This window comes from Chenopodium album, chromosome 20, assembly GCF_948465745.1.
Source record: "Chenopodium album chromosome 20, dcCheAlbu1.1, whole genome shotgun sequence".
In the NCBI taxonomy this organism is placed as follows: Eukaryota; Viridiplantae; Streptophyta; class Magnoliopsida; order Caryophyllales; family Amaranthaceae; genus Chenopodium; species Chenopodium album.
The window spans coordinates 7,041,109-7,062,499 of NC_137853.1; the positions used below are offsets into that span (position 1 = coordinate 7,041,109).

Genomic DNA, 21,391 nt, shown 5'->3' on the forward strand with positions numbered 1-21,391 from the left:
ACAAACAACTACTTCCTGTATTAACAAAACAGTTTAGGGAATAAGTGTCAGTACCTGCAAAATTAGCACATGACATTCCAGCTCCCTTACTATTCTGCTTGCCTTTCATAGTCTTCATAACTTCTTGACATATCATACTCAGCATATCAGAATCCATTCCAGAAACTGCAGGAATATTATTCTCTTCAGACAAAGGATCATCCTGTATGTGATCTGCATTGACATTAGCAGCTATCTTCTGACCCAGACCAGCAGGTTTAGAAGCCTTGAGAGCATTATACCACTCAGGATACCCATGTAACTCGAAACATGAATCAATAGTATGACCCTTGCCTTTACAATGATCACATTTCCTGTCAAACTTCTCCTTCCTCCAATCCTTCCTGAAACTTTGAGTATTATTTCCTTTAGAGAAATTTCTCTAATTAGCAAAATTATTAGCAAAATTCCTCTGAAATCTCTGAGCAGCCATAGCACTACTCTCAGTAATATGCTCAGTATTACCACTCACTTCCTTTTGTTTCTCAATTTGTTGAGCAATCAAAAATGCTCTATTAATTGTAGGAAGAGGATCCATGGCCAAAATATTAGTAATAGTAGAATCAAATCCACTGTTCAATCCAAGCAAAAACTGCATTAACTTGTCTTCAGCTTCAAGATTCGCAAGTTTCTTTAGAAACTGACAAGTACAAGATGCAAGAGCACCACAGCTACAGACAGGAAAAGCCTTCAAACATTGCAATTCATCCCATAGTTTCTTAATTTTGCCATAATAAGCAATAATAGTCAGATTTTCTTGTTTTAAAGCATCAATTTCTTTCTTCAACTGATATATCAATGGTCCATTAGATTGACCAAATCGTTCCTGTAATTCATTCCACAACTCAACAGCAGACTCAATATATGCAAAATCATCAGCAATTTCAGCAGTCATAGAACTTAAGATCCAGCTAACCACCATATAATCAGCTCTCTTCCACCTAGAGAAATCCTTATGAGTTTCATCAGGTTTCACCAGAACACCAGTAATAAAACCATCCTTATTCTTCGCGATCAAAGCACGCTTAACACTACGACTCCATCTTATGAAATTCTGACCAGAAAATTGAACAGAAACTAACGAAGCAGTAGGACTATCAAAATTCGCGATAAAAAGTGGATCAAGATTACCTCCAGAAGAAGCATACGAGTTCACCTCAGATGAAACACCATTAACATCACCAGTAGCAGCCGCCATTAAAAACAGCTCAAGATTCTCAAGATTCCGAAGAACAATCGCAATCGAGAAACAATCAACTCAAAAATTGATTACAAAATCGCAATCAATCAAACACAAAAGGAAATCAGATGTTCAAGATTCGCAAGAAAATTTCGCAATTGCATGCAAATCGCAATCACAAGAAATTTTCGCAATCGAACAAATCAGCGGAAAACAGAGATGATTGAGAAATCAATCAAAGAAAATGAAGAACCCTAATCTCGATTGAGACGTAGCTCTGATACCATATAAGAAAGTAGAAGAAGAGAGAAAATGAGGAATTAGAGAGATTTTATTATCAGAGGAAAACTATGAAAAATGAATCTACAGCACTAATGAATACAAGTTACAGTATATATACATCAGTTAGTTAGAGTAACTAACTAATAATAATAAAATAATAAATGTAATAATACTAATAATTCTTTTCTCTACCATGTAATTGTGTAAATACATATACAGACATACTCACCACATACATAAGTCCCGTTAATTAATCCACATTATTTTCTTGGTACAGAGAGAGTCAAAAGGGAAAATGATGTAGACGGAAACAGCGAATCCGCCGTATAACATTCCCTACAGTCTCATCTCATCTACTATACCCCTCAGCTCTTTGTATGTATAAACTTGTGTCTTTATTTTCTTTTACATACATGAATTTGTATGAAAGTTACAAGAAGAAGCAAACATAGATTTTTTGTCACGGATAAGACAAGTCACATTGTTAATTGGGACCCAACACCCCCCTGGAGTTTGCCCTTTTCTTCGTCGTGGCCATCTCACATGCATGCACAACCCTTTAAATTTTAAATTATTAGGTTTACGTAATTCCATCACAATATTAATGTTACTCTTTTGGCTTTTTTCTTGACACTTGCCACCCATGCATATGACTAACAATAGTTTCTAAAGGAATAGTTTCTGTGATATATTTGTGTTAAAAAAAAAAAAAAAAAAAAAAACACCTTACACTAGTACTATTCTTGTTTGGTGGTTTAGTCAATTAAAACATTATTTAGAGATATGGTCCAATAATATTGTTTTTGGTGTTATTTATATTAATACTGACATTGTAGGATTACATAATAAATATAAGTTCTTGAGACTAATTCAGGAAATTTCGTGTTTATGAAGCAACATACAAGAATAGAAAGTCAAATACATTAGTTTAATGAGCAACTTTATGAGGATCTAGCAGTTAAATATTATAAGGGATTGTATACTAGAGACAATATTACTATATTTGGGATTCAATGAGCTGAGGTACATTAGAAAGAATAATATTAATTGTTAAATTAGTTCTATATTCTAATAAATATAATTTGATTCGACAACTCTATGATGATCCTTATTTTGTATGATTAATTACTCAATTAACGACATCACTTAGTTGAAACGTACTGAATTCAAACTCATATGATGTAGGGTATGAGGTAAAATAATAACAATAGATATACTTACAATTAACATCATTATTCTCTTTAAATTATTTTAATTTATAAGTAGTCGTCGCATATTTATATACTCCATCAATTTTAAGTATATTTTAATTTAAACTTGTTTTAATGCTACAAAAATTAAAAAAAAATTATTAAATTTAATCAGGTAGAATATGAAATATGTTTAGTTACGCATTTTATTTTAATCTTAGTTGTCTATTGAAAAACTACTTCATGTGCCGACTATATATTTACATAAACTAAAACTCTACATGACTGCATACAATTATATTTCCTATATAAACTCTACTTATCTATGTACTTTATAAAATCTACATTGTCTAACATGACTATTCTATGTGATGTTCCTAAGTCTTCCTAAACTAGCCTTGTAAGTTAAAAAACTAACTTAGCTTTTCATTATGAGTAGCAAATCAACCTTCAATTAAACTGAAACAACTCTCTTATAAGCTGATTTAATAAGGTCAGAAGTTTAATAAATCGAAAGTTCAAGCTAAAAGCTACTTAAAGCTACCCCCAAGTGCCCTACGTGCCCTAAATCAATAATCAAAAGCTATAATTGTAAGAATTCTAGCTTTATCAATTTTAAAATTTATAACTCGTAGATAGTTTTTCAAATGGAACAAAATTGATATCAAGTTTGTGCTGAGTAATTAACATGGCACACCGCGCGCTCAATCGTTATCAACAATCAACATGGAATGATTCACATACACGAGTTATGCGATGCAAATCATGCATTGCAACGGAAATATTTTGCTAATATATTCAGTAGGTGTGACCTACCATCCTACAATTATTTGCTATTATAAGTCTTATGATCCGTTATTATAGGCAAGACAACCTAATTTCTTGTTTGTATCTCACTTTTTTTTTAATTTGTTTTTTATAGGTTTAAATTAGCAATTGCACCTTCAAGGAAATTTAACTTGCCTTGCCAAAACATTTTATTTTCGTTCTTGATTTAGGGTGATATTTGTACCTAGTATGAATGTATGATCTCTTTGTTTAATGATTTCATGTTACGTGTAAGAAAAACTGTTGCCCAATTAGTTGCTAGGCGGGACACTAATGATGATTCCGAGTTAGTTTGTATGAACTCTTTTTCTGCAAAGTGTGTCTACTTTAATGGACCTTGATTTGCAATAATAAATCCTACTAACGTTTCCCCTCAAAATAACTTGCCTTACCAAAACATTTTTTTTTTAATTAAAAAAAAGTATGCCAAATAAAAGGATAATAGAACAATTTAAAATATTAAGCTAAGGATGTGTTTGGCAAGTACTTCATCTTGTGAATTGCACATCATTAATTTCAATATTAAGCTATATAGTACAGTACCATTTTTATTTAGAGTTAGACCTTGTTAAGTCTTTAATACCACATAGGTCTTATGTATAACGGGTGTATTGAATACAACATTAAAGTCACCCACACACCTTAGTCTCATAAAAGTTAATGTAAATCAGTTTACCTCTTTAGTTGACTAAAGTTATCAGTGAGTAGCTAGTGATAACTAACAACTATGATCATAATTTGATCTTATATACTTGTATCAAATTTCCAGTAGGCTTGCACACATAAAAATTCATTGGAGGGGAGTGAAGCCACATACAGGCCCAACATGAATTGGTAATGGTTTGAGTTTCTAGATTCATAGTGTAAACGAGAATTTACTGGTCCAATTTGATCTGATCTGATTTTAACCACATTAGTAACAACTAACAAGTATCTAGAAGAGAATATATCCTGACTACTTGTATTTAACTAATAATTAAAAAAAAATTTAAAGGGAGACAAAGAGCGTAATAGATCAGAGAATATATCAAATGAAATAAGAAGGCTTGATTTTAGGGAGTTTGTCTCCTAAATTATGGGTAGAAAATATATTTGCTTAAATTGAAGTTGCAATCATTGCTTAACCTATCACCTATGCACTAGTTTAGTTGAGTAGTTGCATTCTTGCATAGGTTCATAGTAGTTGCATAACTTGCATTCTTGCATAGGTTAATAGCCGGAAAGAAGTAGTACTATTGAATTAATCCCCCTACGGTAGTTTTGTTTCAATCCCCCCCTCCCCCCAGGGAGATCAACCAACACTCTCCGGGGTGGCAGGGTATCTATTCAAACCATAATGCCATCACAGCCACAGGAAATTGGTTTGCCTTAAGCACCCGAAAAACAGCTGCGTACCTGGTTGCAAGAACGGCCTTGCCTTCATGGTACAGGACTTATGGATAGACAGCTGCGATCCTGGTTGCAAGAATGGCCTTGCCTTCATGGTCAAGACTTATGGATAGCAGATGCGCACCTGGTCGCTAGAATGGCATTGCCTTCATGGTCAGGACTTACAAATACCACGACCAAGCCTAATCCAAAATGACCTAAATAGTGGCTGCATTAAACATTTCCCATTCAAGGTAGTGCACCAGACTGATGTGAAGCAGCTCCTGCAAAGCAGGATGGAAAACTCATTCCTCGGGTGAATCCTAGGTAGTGCACCAGACTGATGTTAGGTAGCTCTATTCCACACCTTATGTTTCACAATCGAGTTATCTTCATCTGCTGTTCTAGGTAATTCTAAGAATTTCCTGAAAAATTTCCATTCTCCAGAAATTGAATCAACACAAATAATCAGCTCAATGATGTTACTAATGTACAAGATGAAAAGCACATGACCTGAAGGAATTTACTCATCCCGATCAGGATGATTACACATATAATTAGTACTACGTAATTTCCTGCACACGGCTCATCGTGAAAAGTATACATAATCAGTTGAAGAGTACCTTTAGAAACATAGGCAGACCAGACACACATTCTGGTCATAGCCACCTAGGCAATATACTATATAGGATTAAAGGGAGCACTCTCCTAGCACTCCTCTTTGTTAGGATTTGGAAGTTGGAGAATTAGTAGTCAATTAGTGATTTACTTAATATACTACATATCACTATTATGTAATTACATCGAATATTAATCGAGGGTCTACTTTTCTTGAATTGATTCCTCAGGCTTATGCAGTTGCATATGAGAGCAAGGCCAGATGGGTTCCCCCCTTGTCCATAAATTCTTGAGATTGCCTCTCTTTCTTCCTAGCATCAATAATGTTCCTGGCATTCACGCAAATCATATTAGACGGTAAAAAGTGATGTTTCTCTGTGTGAGTTCTTCCATCATAATTAATTGTTTACAGTCTCTACACAACTGCACCAGTAACACAGTGAAATTTTTAAGCGGTCAGATTTCTCTACAGTTGAGAGCTTTATGCACTAAATTGATTGTTTGGTTATAATATTGTCAGAAGAAATGACTGATGTGGATCTTCGATTCAAACCATACATTGCTTTAAATCTTTAACTGAGGGGAAGTCTTTTAAGCAGATAAAGCCTTTGTGGTGCATCAGAAAACATACCTAAAGTAAAAGGGACAATATACAGCAAGGCAGGTTGGCCATGTCCATCCATCAAATTTAGAGCCACATACGTAATGAGAAGACCTGTCAATAACGTTCAAAAGTTTCACATAAGATTATAAGAATCAGCATCTATCTGAAGGAAGATCAATTATACAAAACTGTCAGAAGTAAATAATGTGGATCAGAGCTGAACTTATGCACCATGCTTTAACTAACAAACTAACAAAGATGAATGAGCAATGGGAACAAGATAAGGTAAACAGGTTTGTTTACCTAATCCATAAGCAATCATCGTCCACAAGAAGTATCCAGCTCGAAGACTCTTCTTTGCCAACCAGTCATACCTGTCAAACAGATATGAATATATACCATCAGTTGACTTACTAAAATTCCATGAGGTTGCTTGAAACTTGTGTCTTGCTTGGTTGAATGGGCTTAGGCTGGCAGGCCCTCCTCACTAACAGTAAAAAAATAAATTTGGGGATGAATTGGGAGAGTAGAGAAATGTACCCAGAACTATGAAAAGCCTTAGGCAAAAGCAATATTCTTTATACCTTAGTGAAAAAGCTACTAGCAATCCTGGCAAAAGGATGTCACCAAAACCAATGATGCTATAACCACCCCATGGGTCAGATATGCGTGGAAACTTCAGCAGCATCGGAATACCATCCTCCCCACTCTTGTCACCGCGGGCTACCTAAAATTTTGTTTTAAAAAAATAATTAAAAAAGGCATTAAATTTAAAATTAAAGTACGCATTTCAGAAAACCTTTTGAGCCAAACAGTGGTAGATAAAGCTTACTTACCACAATCATCACACTCTCATGAAATAACTTCTTTGACAGAAAGACCCAAAATAAGTCATACAAGAAGGCACAGGAGAGAAGAATCGTACCCACCTGATTCACATAACATAGATAGTAAACATACAACATCATAAATTTAACCAAAGAATTTATCTCAATAAAACCAATTGTTCATGATTGTCAAAGAAAGCACTCCCAAGCTAGGTTGCAAAAGAATGGGTACAAAATTGGGTACAGATATGAAATGGGTACGATTTAAAAAAATATACCCAGTACCAATAAGGATACGACTCATACGAGTGCGTATCAGGTGTCCGGTACAGGTACGATGATCAATGAACTATCCATGCTTCCTAGCTCCCAAGTCCCAAGTATTAAAATGAGACAAATTATCCATGATTCCAAGCACATACAATATCAAAATTTCAGTGCAGCATCACAGTAGCTGTTCAGATTGGGTCAGGATCCGCTATTCCCAGCTTGGATAGTTTCTTCCAGGTTGAGCTTTTTCAAAGCTAAAGGGCTAGTAGTACAGGGAAGCTCTGTTCTTTCATGAACTTATTTTCATGTTTGGGAAGAGGATAGCAGGGCTATGCACCAAATTAGCATGCACTCCCTCCATTGCTCTCTGTTTCCCTATTGTATAGTTTGGGGTCAAACTTTAAAATTAATCTATAAGAAATAATATAGTCAAGTGGAATCTTGTTAGAATTGTTACAGTGCTTACTTTAAGAATATCAAATTTCTATGTACGTATATAATTGGAGATATTTATGTTTTAAGATGTATCTTGAGGACCGTAAAAAGTCAAATGGGGGAAATAATTAGGGACAGTGAGTTTAAAACAAGGTTTTCAGGATTATAAGTTGTACAGAGTATGTATTTTTCTCCTTTACTGCCACAAGGTACCTCCACAGTTGACCCAATTTCTGAATTAAAAAACTTGCAAGCGCAGTAAACATTTGCAAAAAAGGCAAATGATAATCAATAACTACAAGTAGAAGATCAAGGACATGTTAGAAACAATTAGAGAGCACAAGTTAACAGTTTTTTAGCCCATAATTCTACCTAGTCAAGAAAGTTTCAGATTGAGTATACAGTTGTATTAAGTTTTTCTTTCTTTAATTACATGGAATAATCAAATTGGTTCATGTAGCCAACCCCACTAATGGGATTAAGGCTTTGATTGATTTCTTTCTTTAATTTTGGAGCTCTCCCTATATTTATTTCGGTTGTGAGGCACACCCAAATACTGTAACCCTAAATTAAAAGCCTGATATGCTGCTCACTTAACAGGTAAAGCCGTAAAGAGAAGTTTAGTCCAAGAATAGAATCAGTTTCAAAGTACAATAATTTTCTTTAGAGTAAGGGTAAAAGATCACATTTTGGGGGTTTTGATTGTCGGATTTCACTTTAAATCTGCTAAAACACCCACACCAGATGTCCATATGTTCAATTATTGTTAACTTCTAAAACGCAGACAACAATCCCCAACTTCTCTCAACAACTTCTTTTTTTTTTTTTTTTTTTTTTAAGACGAGGGAGGGGTTCATTACCTTGAGATTTGGTATCCGAACAATTTGAATGACTGTAATTATCAAAGCGATTCCCTGTGTTGTCACAAAAACAATTATAAAGTCAATACTAGAATAAAATTATAAACGGCAAATGAATATCCGAAAAAGCTTTATAAGAGATGTAACAGCGCAGTGTTTCATCCTTACAAGTATATCTTGACCAATCCAAGCACATCGGAGATCTCGATAAACTCCCCAAAGGGCAGCAAATGTGATGCAGAACGGTGAAACAGCTAAAGTAAGGTATGAGACAGCTCCAAGAAGAGGTACTTTCACATATGAGTGAGCGAACAGCTTGAACCATCTGCAATGAAGAATTGTTACAAGAAATATGTGATAATTAGACATTATGAATCTGTACATTACATAGTCCCTTAAGTTTCTTTGAGTGAGTTGCAATTACTGCTTGCACACACATTAAGGACAATGAAGGTATAAGAGCGGGTACACGTGGGAGAAAAAAGTATACATACAATATCATAGTTTAGTTAGATATATGCATGCAACCATGTGGGTACCTTTATGTAGAGTAGGAAGAGGTGAAATCAGAATAGAGAGGAAGTGTGACTGTGTAACCAACTCAAAGAAATTAAAGGAACAGAAGAAAACGGAAGCGCAAACAACTCGAAGGAGTGGAGGGGATATTTCTGAAGCATCACAGTACTATAAATGTTAATTCTTAGCGGATTATCTGAGTTGGCAAATTTGATGAAACAAGTTCCGGAAGCGATGAGTAATCCTCTAAGTTGTACTTTTTGTGGCCATTAGATCAGCAAACACACATTGATGAGAATTAACACTAAGCCTCTTATATAAGCAAACTAAGTAATGATGGTGTTACATGAATAACAAGTATTGCATCACTCAGATTGTTTTTTGTGGCATTTAGCTTTCACTAGGAACAAAACTAGAAGCAAAAGGAGCATATGTACCTTGAAAGTAAAGCAACCAAGCATGTTTGTAAGCCCTGAAAAACAAAAAGAACAAAACAAAGCTATTAAGAAGTAATGGAAGTAGCTGGCAAGACGTTTAGAGTACTGAAGTGGTAAATCTGCTTCTAATAGCCAAAATCTGAGAAAGGTGATTTGTTTCTATCAGGGAGATTAGGAAGCATATATTAAAAAATTAATACAAAGGAAGGGAAAAAGCTGTGAAATAAATTCTAACCTCTGCACCACCAATGCAAAAAAGCACCACCAATAGCTCAATGAGCCAAGAAGACATCAGTTTATAAAGGATAATGAGAAAGCATGAAGCTACAACTACAAACAGCAGGGCCGATGTTGTGCTGATGTTCACCATACCACCAGAGCCCATGTTTGAGAGTTCATCTGAAGCATCCTAAGATATATATTTGCAAGAAACAATCAGAAGCTAACCATAAATAAAATGAAATACGTTAAGATTAATTTATTAATAATACCTGCATACCCATTCATATCACCCCCTACACCAAGCTAGCAAAAATACAAAATAAAATTGGATAATAGATTATTAAGGAGACTTACATCAAATAACTTTTCATGCTCAGCAGCTGCTTCTCTGGCAGTCCAAGCTGACCAATATGATGCGCACAGGATGGTGCCAACTGCCATTAACCATAAGAACACTTCGGCAATATCAACCACTGGTCGTCGTGGAGAGTACAGTTGCACGGATACTGGACAAAGGAGACAAATGCTTAGAAACATGTTATAGAAACATTATCAAGTGGCGTGATTCAAGTCAACACTGGATGTGATGATAAATTTAAAGCAAGTATATCAAGTTAGGAAAAAGAAAGTATTCAACTTGAAATCTCATCAGTCATCATAGTAGGAGTTTGAGTGAAAAGCTAACCTGAAGAACCATTCGACAGCAGTTTCTCCAACGTTTTACCAGCTTCTTGAGGGAGCATAACCGCAGGGATATGGATATTGAGATCAGTCTCATCAGGTTCACAAACCATTTTGTAAAGTTCTACAAACAAATAGAATAGCTGCTTTTACAAACCATTCCACAATAAATTATATGTATATATATTAGTGTATATACATACATATGTAAGTGTATATATATGATATATATACACATACAAACACGATGTGTGCGTGTGTGTGTGTGTAATTTTGTTTCGCATTTCAAGAAAAAAATTAGTATATTAAAGCAGGAAGAAGCTTGGGATGTCAAAAGAACACCAATATTGTGTATTGAACTACTTTTTTTTTTTTTTTTTTTTTTTTTTTTTTACAGCCAATTAAGCTACACTTGATCAGTACATTAGATTGACTGAAAATGGCCCGACTAGTATAAATGGTGCTCTGATGAGCCTGTTTAAAATTCATGGTGCCACCAAAACTATCAGAAATAATCAAATTACTGTAGCATGTATTTACTACATATATTACCATGGATTTGCCTTACACATTTGTTTCTCCGGGGAAGTAACTGAATTCTAGAAATTAAATGAGACACAGTGTCACAAAAGACTAGAAGGCTGCTACTAAAGAAAAGTCATTAAAACCATAATTGATTCTAGTTTCGCAGTTAATAGATCAACTTTCAATTCCTTTGTCCAAGTCCACTGCTTTGAAAAATTACTACTCATATAAGCCTAAAGATACAGTGTCTTCTGCATTTTTTCTATTTCAAGCCTAACTGTCAGATACTATATCCTTTGTCTTTCTAAAAAATCAAAAAAACAATACCTCTAAAAATGTGTAACATCTTACAAAGGATTATCCAGGAGAAAAGTTAAACAGTACTGAAGTCCAAAATAATTACACAGTCTTACAGGAAACGTTTGGACCATAATCTTAGAGCATTTGTCATAATACATGGATTAGCAAAGGCGACTAATCACTTCTTCAAAACCACAACTCTCTCCGTCCTACATTTCATTTACACTTTTTACTGTGGAGTAAATAACTTTTCCTCTCAGATTAGTTAGAGACTCAGAGTTTCATTTTTTCAAAAATAGTAGTTTATTCATAACACAAAGTCTTACTTATTGTCACCATTTCTGACATCCAAGGAATTTTTATGGCAAAACAAATTTAGTTTAAGTTTTATTGATTGTTGCCAAAAAAAAGTGATAAGAGATAGATAGTTAATTCCCAGAAAAAAGAACATCAAGGTTCATAGTCCATTTTTTCAAATCCTGTACGCATCACTAAGAATTCATAAAGTCATTAAATATTTTCAACAGGCAGAAGCATCCTCACAATCCATAACATTACTTAATAGTCTCCCAAAGTCCCAATCACTGTAAAACAGATTCACTTCAGCAAAAAATCCCCTAGCAGGCTAGCATTATGACAGGGTTCTGAATTTACAAAGGCAGCAAACATCAATGCTTAACATCTGTTACCTTTGATGTATATTAATCAAACAATTGTAATCGCAATGGGCAACTTATAACATAAATGCACTTATTATAACAACCTAACAACTTGTGGGGACTTCTGGGAATGATGAGCTTATTTATCTGGAGGCTCGTTAGCAGACAACAAACTGCTCGTTAACAGACAGAATTTCACTCTTAACAGCCATTTATCTGCTGACTATTCATAATCAACACAGCTATAAAGCAATGAGGATTAAGTTTACAGAAAATTACCATTTTGATCATTTACAATTAGAACTGCTGAGGCACCAGCAGCTTCTGCAATGTTCGCTTTAGTGGTGAATCTGCAGTGACCTCGGTGTACCATAATGACATCTCCGGCAAGCTACCATACAATTCATGAATGAGCAGAAAAAAGAAGGGAGATATATGCAATCTCAATTCACTTCACAAAAGTTAATAGATGGCAACCTTTATTTTTGGCTTAGTACAACAATCAGGAGGATCAGAAAGAACTAGGCGCGAGTTTTTAGCGTTCTTCTCTTTCGATACAATCCTCTTACCAAATCTTGCACCAACACCAACGAATTCTTGATCATTTTGGTTATCAACTAATGTTTGCACTTTCACCTAAGCAAGGAGGCCATCACCACAAAGTCATTAACCATACTTCTAGAGCAAACAAGTCACTAGCTTAAAAATTACTCCTAGCACATACTGAATTATCCTAGCTAACAGTACAAAACAAGCAAATTTTTAATCATCAACATTCAGAAAAATTACTCTCTCATGGATGCCAACTAAATTAGTTCGATTGGGGTGGTACGAAAACCTAAGATCGAATCCTGCCTACATCATTACCATTTCTAGCTCCCTTTACACCCAAAATTCCCACCCCCCCAACTAGTCCCAACTCTCCCAAGCATAGAATAATACAATTATACAAAATAATCCAGATAGTATAAATTAAAAAACATTTGTAATCATCACAATATTCATCAAACTTGTATTCCAACAAACATCAAATTATACCCAGATGAAAATCAAATTATGAAATTACACACATAAACTAAAATAAACAGTACAATTAAGAAAAACCCAGATGAAATTACAACAAAATAGAAAGTGGGTACTAGAGAATTATAAGTTTACCAGAATAAAATCATTCTCACACCCAGGTTTTTTAGGAGCTTTATCATCATGATGAACAATGTCCCCAGCTCTAACACTCACTACTAGAGTACAAAGTAAGAGAGACAAGCTTAGTCTCTGAAACTTCATCAGTGTTTTGATTTGATACTATGTTGTCTTCTGCAGAAAAAACCTCGGAGCATCAACTGATGAACCAACAGAAATGGCAACTATAGCAGAAGCAAAGTTTTTGTCTTTTAATAAGTTTCTTTAATGGGGAAGACGAAGAATTTGAAGCTCCTAATAATTGAGAGAAGTGGTATAAAATTTGAAAATGGCGGAATAATATGTACTTTACTCTCTTTTTTTTTTTTTTTTTTTTTTTCTCCTGTTTTCTGCAAAAGTGTTGGTTTTGTAAAGAACGCCAAATTGAAAGGTGGAACATAAAATTATGTCTTTTCATCTTAAACTAGCCTTTTGGCCCGTTCAACGAACGGGTTGTAGTTCATTTTATTTTTCTTGAAATGTGTTGCTTATTTGTGTTGTATGTGTCGGTGACTTTTTGTAACAATTTGCTTAATTTTCTTACTTATAATTTGCAAGTTAGGAATACATAAAGATTTTAACATTAAATAATTTGTTATTTTAACTTTTACATTAAAAGAGGCATAGAGAGGAGTACAACTTTTTTTTTATAGTGAAAATGAAACACTCCATTTTCTTACTCAAATTTGCAAGTTAAGAATGCATAAAGACTTTAGCATTCAATAACATTTTATTTTATCATTTACTTTAAAAGGAAGTATAAAAAGTAAAAAAATTAATGGATGTGTTATGTGGCATAAGGGTGAATTATGATGACATGTGTCATATAGGTGATTGTGATTTGGCTTTTAAATACTAATGTATAGAAGTATAGATAGATATTTCAGGGTCAAGTTCTTTATCGTTTTCTACTTGTATGAAGTAATGAAGTCTATTAAAGTAAGACTCTTGCACCTTTTAGGGAAATATAAAAACAAAACCAAAAAAAAATGTTGTAAAAATCGGGTTGTATAGTACTCCGTAATTTATTGTGTCGACAAGATTTTTTTTTTTTTTTTTTTTTTTTTTTTTTGGAAATTCCCATTGGTACAATCGTGGTTTTGACTTTTCCAATTGATATACTTTTAAATTTTTGTCTTTCCAACGGTACACCCGTGGTTTGATTTTTTTTCCCAACCATAACTAACACCGTTAAAACCATTTCACTAAATTAAAATAATTAAGGAAAAGACTATAATACCCCTTTTAAACATTTAATGTTTCGATTTGCGTGTCGAAAATTGTTTGGTTAAAGTTTTAGAAGTCATGTTAGTCCTTAAGGATCCAAACTTCAAAGTTAGCAAAAAAAAAAAAAACGCAAATGCCTCAAGTGCGTGTCAAAAAATGTCCCAATTTGCGTGCCATAGTAATTGTTCGGTTAAGATTTTAGGGGTCGTTTTGACCCTTAAGGATCTAGATCGAATTTGAAATTGTCAAAAATTAACGAAAATGTCTCGTTTTGCGTGTCATGACAAAAAAAAGAAAAAAATGAGATATTTTTGTTAATTTTTTGACAATTTCGAGTACGATTTAGACCCATAAAGAGTCAAAATGACCCCTAAAACCTAAACCAAACAATCATTATCACAAAAAACTAACGGCACACAAATCGAGACATTTTTTGACACGCATATGAGACATTTGCGTTATTTTTTTTTGCTAATTTCGAGGTTAATTTGGAACTTTAAGAAATAACTTGACTCCCAAAACTTTAACCGAACAATTTTTGACACGCAAATCAAGACATTAGATGTTTAAAAGGGGTATTATAGTCTTTTCCTTAATTATTTTAACTTAATGAAGTACTTTCTAAGGGTGTTAGTCACGGTTGGGAAAAAGACAGTACCGATGGGAAGGCAAAAATGTAAGAGTGTATCAATAGGAAAAGTCAAAACCACGGGTGTACCAATGGGAATTTCCTTTTTTTTTTTTTTTACACAAGAGAATAAAATGAAAAGAAAGTAGATACTTATAAATTACTACCTACAATTGTTGCTTTTATAGGTTTTTTTTTTTTTTTTTTTTTTTTTTTTTTTTTTTTTTTTTACAATTATCACCTACAATTGTTACTGTTTTAGCAATTATCATCTACAGTTTTATTTTTTGAATTTTACCACCTACTATTTTTTAAACAACTCGTCTTGTATGTGGCCAACCATACCGTATTACTACTTATAAAAAAACAAAGTAACTCATATAAAATTAACCAAGTAATCCTAGTGAGTAACCCTACAACACTAACCGAGTAACCCTATAGCACTGACGAAGTAACCCCTTCAATACTGACCAAGTAACCCTTAGTACACTAACGAAGTAACCCCTGCCACATGGTGTGGCCAACCACATATAAGACTTTGTGTTTTTCAAAACATTAAAAATTCTCACATACTTGGCTCTCAACTCCAATGTGACGTCATGTTGAGCCCGTAAACTACCTTCCCACCCTTTTTCCTTCTCTTTAATTTCTTTCTTTCTTTCTAATTCGATTTCTCATTCCCATGTGCTTGATTCTTTCTAACTTGAGTTCTTCATTAGTGTCAACTGATCCTTTAATGCTTGATTTTCAACTCGAGTTAGGAATAATCAAGCACATGGGAATAAGAAATCGAGTGAGAAAGAAAGAAAGGAAGGAAAAACTAAAAAAGGGTGAGAAGGTAGTTTGCGAGCCCCATATGACGTCAAATTGGAGTTAAGAGCCAAGTTGTCCAAGTAGGTGGGAAGTTTTGATGTTTTAAAAAAGTAGCAGGTGGTAAAATTTAAATAAAAAAATTATAGGTGGTAATTGCTAAAACATGACACTATCAGGCGTTTGGCAAGTGGGAATGAGAATTCGGGGATTAGAGAGTTGGGAATGGGATTGAGATCTGTGGTTGGGATTTCAATAAAATGTTGACAAACCATTGTTTGGGTTGTGAAGGGAATTGATTGGGAATAAAATAGCAAAGTTACAATAACACCCTTATTAATGTCATATATTTATGAATGGCAAATGGTCTTTTTCTCTTTATTCTCAATTCTCATCTATATTACTTGCCCCCTTAAGTATAACGATGGAAATATCCAATGGATCGCCCGCTCACCCACTCCACTCACCTTATTGGGCGAGTGAAAAACCCAATTTAAACGAATGATATATTAACAAATTCGGGTAGAAATTTTTCACCCACCACCCGATCCATTAACTCGGCCTATCACCTGAATAATTAAAAAAAAAACAAAAATGTATTTTTTTTAATATATGAAATTCTTTATAGTGTGGGCTAGGCCCAACTGAAGCTCATATTCCGAATTTAATATTGTAATAATGTAATTTCTTAGCTAATGTCCTAATTCCTAGCCCCTAACATTAAAAAAAAAAAAAAAAAAAAAAAAAAAACCACCATGACTCTCTCTCTTTCCTCTCTTTGCCTCACAGTGAACCACTGCAACAAGGCCAATGGCGGCAGCAGCAAGGTAAACAAATACAAGTATAATTCATCAGTTACACCTTTAACAGTTTCTCCTTCCCCCATTACAAATATGCAAGCTCCACTAACCCCATCCTCTTTCTCAACCACCACTAGTCACTACACCCATCTTCATCAAAGAGAAAGACTGCTGAACTTAAAACATCATTTGAGTTTGGTGAACAGGTGAAGACACCGAAAGTGAGCTAAGTCGCCAAATTTCGGGCTCTCTCAAAAGCAGGAAATTAAACTTACATTTTTTTTTTAATTTTAATTGCTATTATTATACATCTGATTATCACCCGAATCATCCGTTTTCGTGGGTGGTGGATGGATGGATTCGGGTGAATGTTATAGCGGGTGGTGGATGGATTAGGCGGGGTGGAATGGTGGATGGAGACGGGTGTTGGTCCACCCGCCCCGAACCATTTCCATCTCTACCTAGGTAATAAAATCATGGAGATAGAGCAATTTTACTCTACAATCCCTTTCCCCCCCCCCCCAAAAAAAAAAAAAAAAAAAAGAAAAAGAAAAAAGGGCCATATATTACCACCTCCTCAATTCCCATTCCCAAGCCCCAATTCCCACATACCAAACACCCCTTATGGTTTTTTTTATTTTTTTTTATTTTTTTTTTATTATTATTTTTAGTTTAAGGGTAATTTTATTAGGATAAAAGTAACGGGGTAATAAGGGTAACTTTTATGGGATTAAGGGTAACACTTGTGATAATATGGGTAACTTTTTATAACAATAACTGGATGTCCATTAAATTTACTGTATATCCGAATCATGTCAAGACTTTTGAAAAAAAAAAACCCCTACTTCGTAAGACTGATCTTTGCATCTTACAAATTATGAATTTGCAAAATTAAATGATTCTTTTTGGAACAACCAATTGACCAAAAACAAGACACCAATCTTGTAATACCCCTCATGATTGCTTTAGAGGAATTTGATATACTACTCATATCAACAAGATGCATCTTTCTTTTAGGGAGCTCATATGCTAAGAATATTCCATAGTCAAGCGTGCTTGGCTGGGAGTAGTCTTGGGATGGGTGACCTCCTGGGAAGTTTTCCCGGGGTGCGCATGAGTGAGGACAAAATGCGCCGGAAGGACTTGTGTTGGTCTGTGGGGACAGTTGTTGGCCCTCGATGCGCATTTCATGACAATAGGCCCCTCCCTAATTTGTTTGGGGTCGGGGTGTTACAAATGGTATCAAAGCAACCCTGCGACCGCGTGCTGATCGTGGATAATTAATCATATGTCAATCGTCTAGCGGGGGAGAATTATGGGGCCATATGGCCATAGCCAGACTGGATGTAACACTTTGGCTACCCAGTTGCCGTTAGGCGTAATACTGGAGTCCTCAGGCTTCCAGGCGCAACGGGGGCGTTGCCGTTCTCAAGTGGGGGTGTATGTAATACCCCTCATGATTGCTTTAGAGGAATTTGATATATTACTCATATCAACAAGATGCATCTTTCTTTTAGGGAGCTCATATGCTAAGAATACTCCATAGTTAAGCGTGCTTGGCTGGGAGTAGTCTTGGGATGGGTGACCTCCTGGGAAGTTTTCCCGGGGTGCGCATGAGTGAGGACAAAATACGCCGGAAGGACTTGTGTTGGTCTGTGGGGACAGTTGTTGGCCCTCGATGCGCATTTCGTGACAATAGGCCCCTCCTTAATTTGTTTGGGGTCGGGGTGTTACAAATCTTGTATTAGACCAAGACAAAGCACATGGACATTTTCTTACTTTGTCACATGTAGACCTAATTAAAAATTCAAGGAGAAAAACTTCTTAAGTACAATATCATTATGTTTGAACTTGTGAACAATTCTTGCCTCTAATAGCTTAGCTCGAGTCGTTATGACTTTAATAAAATGGTGGATAATAATTTAAATAACATTCTCTGCTTCTAACAGCTTGATTTGAGTTTGAGTTATCATTAATGACTCTAACTTAGTGACTCAAGTTATTAGAGACAAAAAAAGTCATATAGCAATCTAGGGTAGTAGGAGGTTAATTATAAACCTGATCAAACTTAGCCCCCTAGACCTGATCAAAGTTAGCCCCGTCTAATTTTGGGTAGATTTTTTCGGCTTGAAATCAGGTCGAGCCCGAACCGGCATGAAATTTTATTTTATTTTGGGCGGGTTTGGGAATGCGGTTTTATGTATTTTTAGTTGATTTTTTTGGCCCGGCTTGAAATTGGCCTGAAAAAGCTCGCATGGCCCAGGTATTTCAAGCGGGTTTAGGCACAAAACTCAAATCCAAAGCTTGGCCCGACTTGGCCCAAAGAGTGGGTTTTTTTGGGCCTCGGCCCAGCCCACCCAATAATCATTTCTAGGAGGATAGAATGTTCGGCGTTAGTTGTTAACTTGTTAATACTATTTACCAAAAAAATGTTCGTTAGTTGTTAATACTATACTTTACTTTATTTACTTGAAGATATTTATGTTTAGACTATTAGCGAACAAAATACGAACACATAAAAAGGTAATATTGGGATGTGTTGACTGTTGACTATGGGGATTCAAATTAAAAGACCCTATTTGGAGTCTCGTTGACTTGCATGCATAGACGCATGGTATGTGAGATGGTAGTCCATGAGGTGCATTGTAGGCCTGTATCCCATAAATCCCAAAACTGATGGCATACATAACATACAAGTATTAATTTCCTAGCTTTAGTTTTTAGGTTCATACTTTACGCCTAGTCAATACACATTTTGGCAGTATTATATAAATTGCTTACTAGTGCTTGCTAGATAAAATCTAGTTGATCGATATTGTGCACTATATAAAGTGGATATAATTAACGTTCAGATCATGTATAGTTTCTATATCGTCATATAAATAAATGGTGGTTCATTAAATGATGAAATAAAGAAATACAAATTTAACGGTAAAGGAAAGGCTAATACATATCTCAAGCAAACATTACTATGATCTAAGAACTTACTAAGCATATATAATTTAAATAAAATGCTACTAATTCTATATGGACAACTTAATTAAACTTTTGATCCCTTTCTTCACTTATGCAAATGCAAGCGAAGGTTGCCTCATCTGTTGCGCGCATTTGTTCCTTCTCTTCGCTTGCATTGGAAACTTATTAAGGTAAAGCTTGGCTAGATGCTCCACTTGTAACATTTTGGGTTTGTTGGCCTTGTAAAGCCGCCGCCATGACGACTCTACCTTGTTGAGAGTAACTCAATTGTGTATTCATAGTACTAAAATTTCCCATAAAAGCTTGGTTCCCAGTAGAAACTCTTCCTGATGACACTATCATGGTGCTCCGAGTGAGGTATTGTAGGCTTTGTACCCCAAATCGGCTTTGAACATTTTGCACTCCAACCCCATGATTCAATCCTTGAGGACTTATTGGATATGAAAAGGCATTTGCATTTCTGTTTCCATTTCCACCTCCATTTTCACTTCCACTTCCCATTGTTAAGCCAATGTTCCGTCCATTAGCACTTGCATAATTCCTTACAACAGGTTGAGCAGTGATTGCGTTGTTTTGATGAGAGTTCATCAAATTGGCTCCTGAACTCAATGATGCATTCATATTTCCAAAGACTACCTCGTTTCCATCTTCCGAGGCAATTCTTTCGTTGTTTATGGCTTGATTAGGAGGAATGATGGTAGGCAATGACACATAATTATTTACGGCTAATGAACCTGCATTATTATTATTAGTCCCCTGGTCAGCTTCAACAGCAACATGTTTCTGGTTCATTTCATAAGAGATTGGCTCCTTTCCCTTTTGTCTCTTACTGATTTCAGCCGCAACAACGTCAGTGACCGGAAGTTCACCCTCCGTTGGCAGTATGGCAACTCCATTATTCGAACGAGATCCCCATTCTGAAGAAGCACCTTCATAATTTTCAGCACCCGGTCCTGATGTTTCTCTCCTGCGATTAAAAATATAGATTGGAGATTTGCTTTTCTTCATGGTTGCCTGTTGACCGACTCTTGTCCCACTAGGAACGAAGGGATTGATCTTACCTGTTCTTCTAGGAATGAAGGGATTTCTAGGAGTAAAGGAATTGATATTATTTGCCCTACTAGGATTAAAAGAATTGACATTATTCTTAGAGGGCAATTTCAATTCCTTGTGCATCCATGCAATCAATCCCTCCCTAGTGCTATCAATTTCTTGTACAAACGATACCATATGCCTTCTCAATTCCAGCAATGCACCATGTGATGCTTTTTGGTAAGATGTTTTCTTTGTTCTCCTCCTTCGAGTTTTTCTCTCCTCAGTCTTGCTTGGCTGGCGGTTAGGTTCTCCATAACTCGAGTGATTTTCTTTTTCTTCAGTAGGATGTGATGCAAGGCTATGCAAGGTTTCCTCGGCGGGAAAAAGATCAGTAGCCGACTCGGGCATAATTTGTTTTGGATCGCTTGAAGAACTCGGCCCGAAGTGATGATCAACATGAATTGAATCCAAACCATTTTCGGCTCTTCCAAACTCCCAATTGTGCTGAAATTGTTCACCTTGGTCACTCATTTTGTACCAACAGTGTCTAAACCACCTCTTCTCTGTAATCCTTTTTAATTTAAACAAAATATTTTTTTGTTTAGTACATTATCACTTATGAGTAATATTTATATGAAAGCATACTAGAAAACATTGCATGATACAAGAATATCTATCTATTGTACTGTGTTATTTTCACGCGCCATAATCATAAATTAAAATAATCAATAACCTCTAACATATACTAAATTCTAAATAAGAAATCGAATCTCTAGTAAGAATTATTTAAATTCTAAATGGGATATCATGTTGAATTATTTATGTCAACTAAACAGATTAGTGACGACTTCATGAATTTATCATATCATACATACATACATATACATCCAAG

The 21,391-nt window shown here is 35.2% G+C and overlaps 1 protein-coding gene across 2 annotated transcripts; it reads right to left on the minus strand.

Annotated features, from left to right (window-relative positions):
* Window positions 1–5,417: 5,417 nt before the first annotated feature.
* LOC145598023 (signal peptide peptidase-like 2) lies at window positions 5,418–13,331 on the minus strand. 2 transcript variants are annotated; one of them, XM_081654308.1, is made up of 14 exons: window positions 13,000–13,331; window positions 12,319–12,477; window positions 12,121–12,232; window positions 10,362–10,481; window positions 10,031–10,182; window positions 9,690–9,863; window positions 9,455–9,489; window positions 8,670–8,826; window positions 8,502–8,555; window positions 6,946–7,038; window positions 6,694–6,836; window positions 6,413–6,483; window positions 6,137–6,220; window positions 5,418–5,834 (listed from the first exon to the last, which is right to left on the minus strand). In XM_081654308.1, exons 1-14 carry the CDS (start codon window positions 13,126–13,128, stop codon window positions 5,710–5,712), a joined length of 1,608 nt encoding a protein of 535 aa, XP_081510434.1. In that variant the 5' UTR covers window positions 13,129–13,331; the 3' UTR covers window positions 5,418–5,709. The 2 variants fall into 2 exon arrangements, with proteins under 2 accessions (XP_081510434.1, XP_081510435.1); XM_081654309.1 differs by lacking the exons at window positions 5,418–5,834; window positions 6,137–6,220; window positions 6,413–6,483 and adding an exon at window positions 6,522–6,596.
* Between the last annotated feature and the right edge of the window lie 8,060 nt (window positions 13,332–21,391).

Excerpts from the sequence above, each read along its gene's own strand:
- LOC145598023 (XM_081654308.1), bottom strand. The coding sequence starts at position 13,128 with ATGAAGTTTCAGAGACTAAGCTTGTCTCTCTTACTTTGTACTCTAGTA. Across the intron at positions 12,478-12,999 it reads GTGAGAATGATTTTATTCTG|GTGAAAGTGCAAACATTAGT; the intron begins GTAAACTTATAA and ends CTCCTTGCTTAG. Across the intron at positions 5,835-6,136 it reads TATTGTCCCTTTTACTTTAG|GAACATTATTGATGCTAGGA; the intron begins GTATGTTTTCTG and ends CGTGAATGCCAG.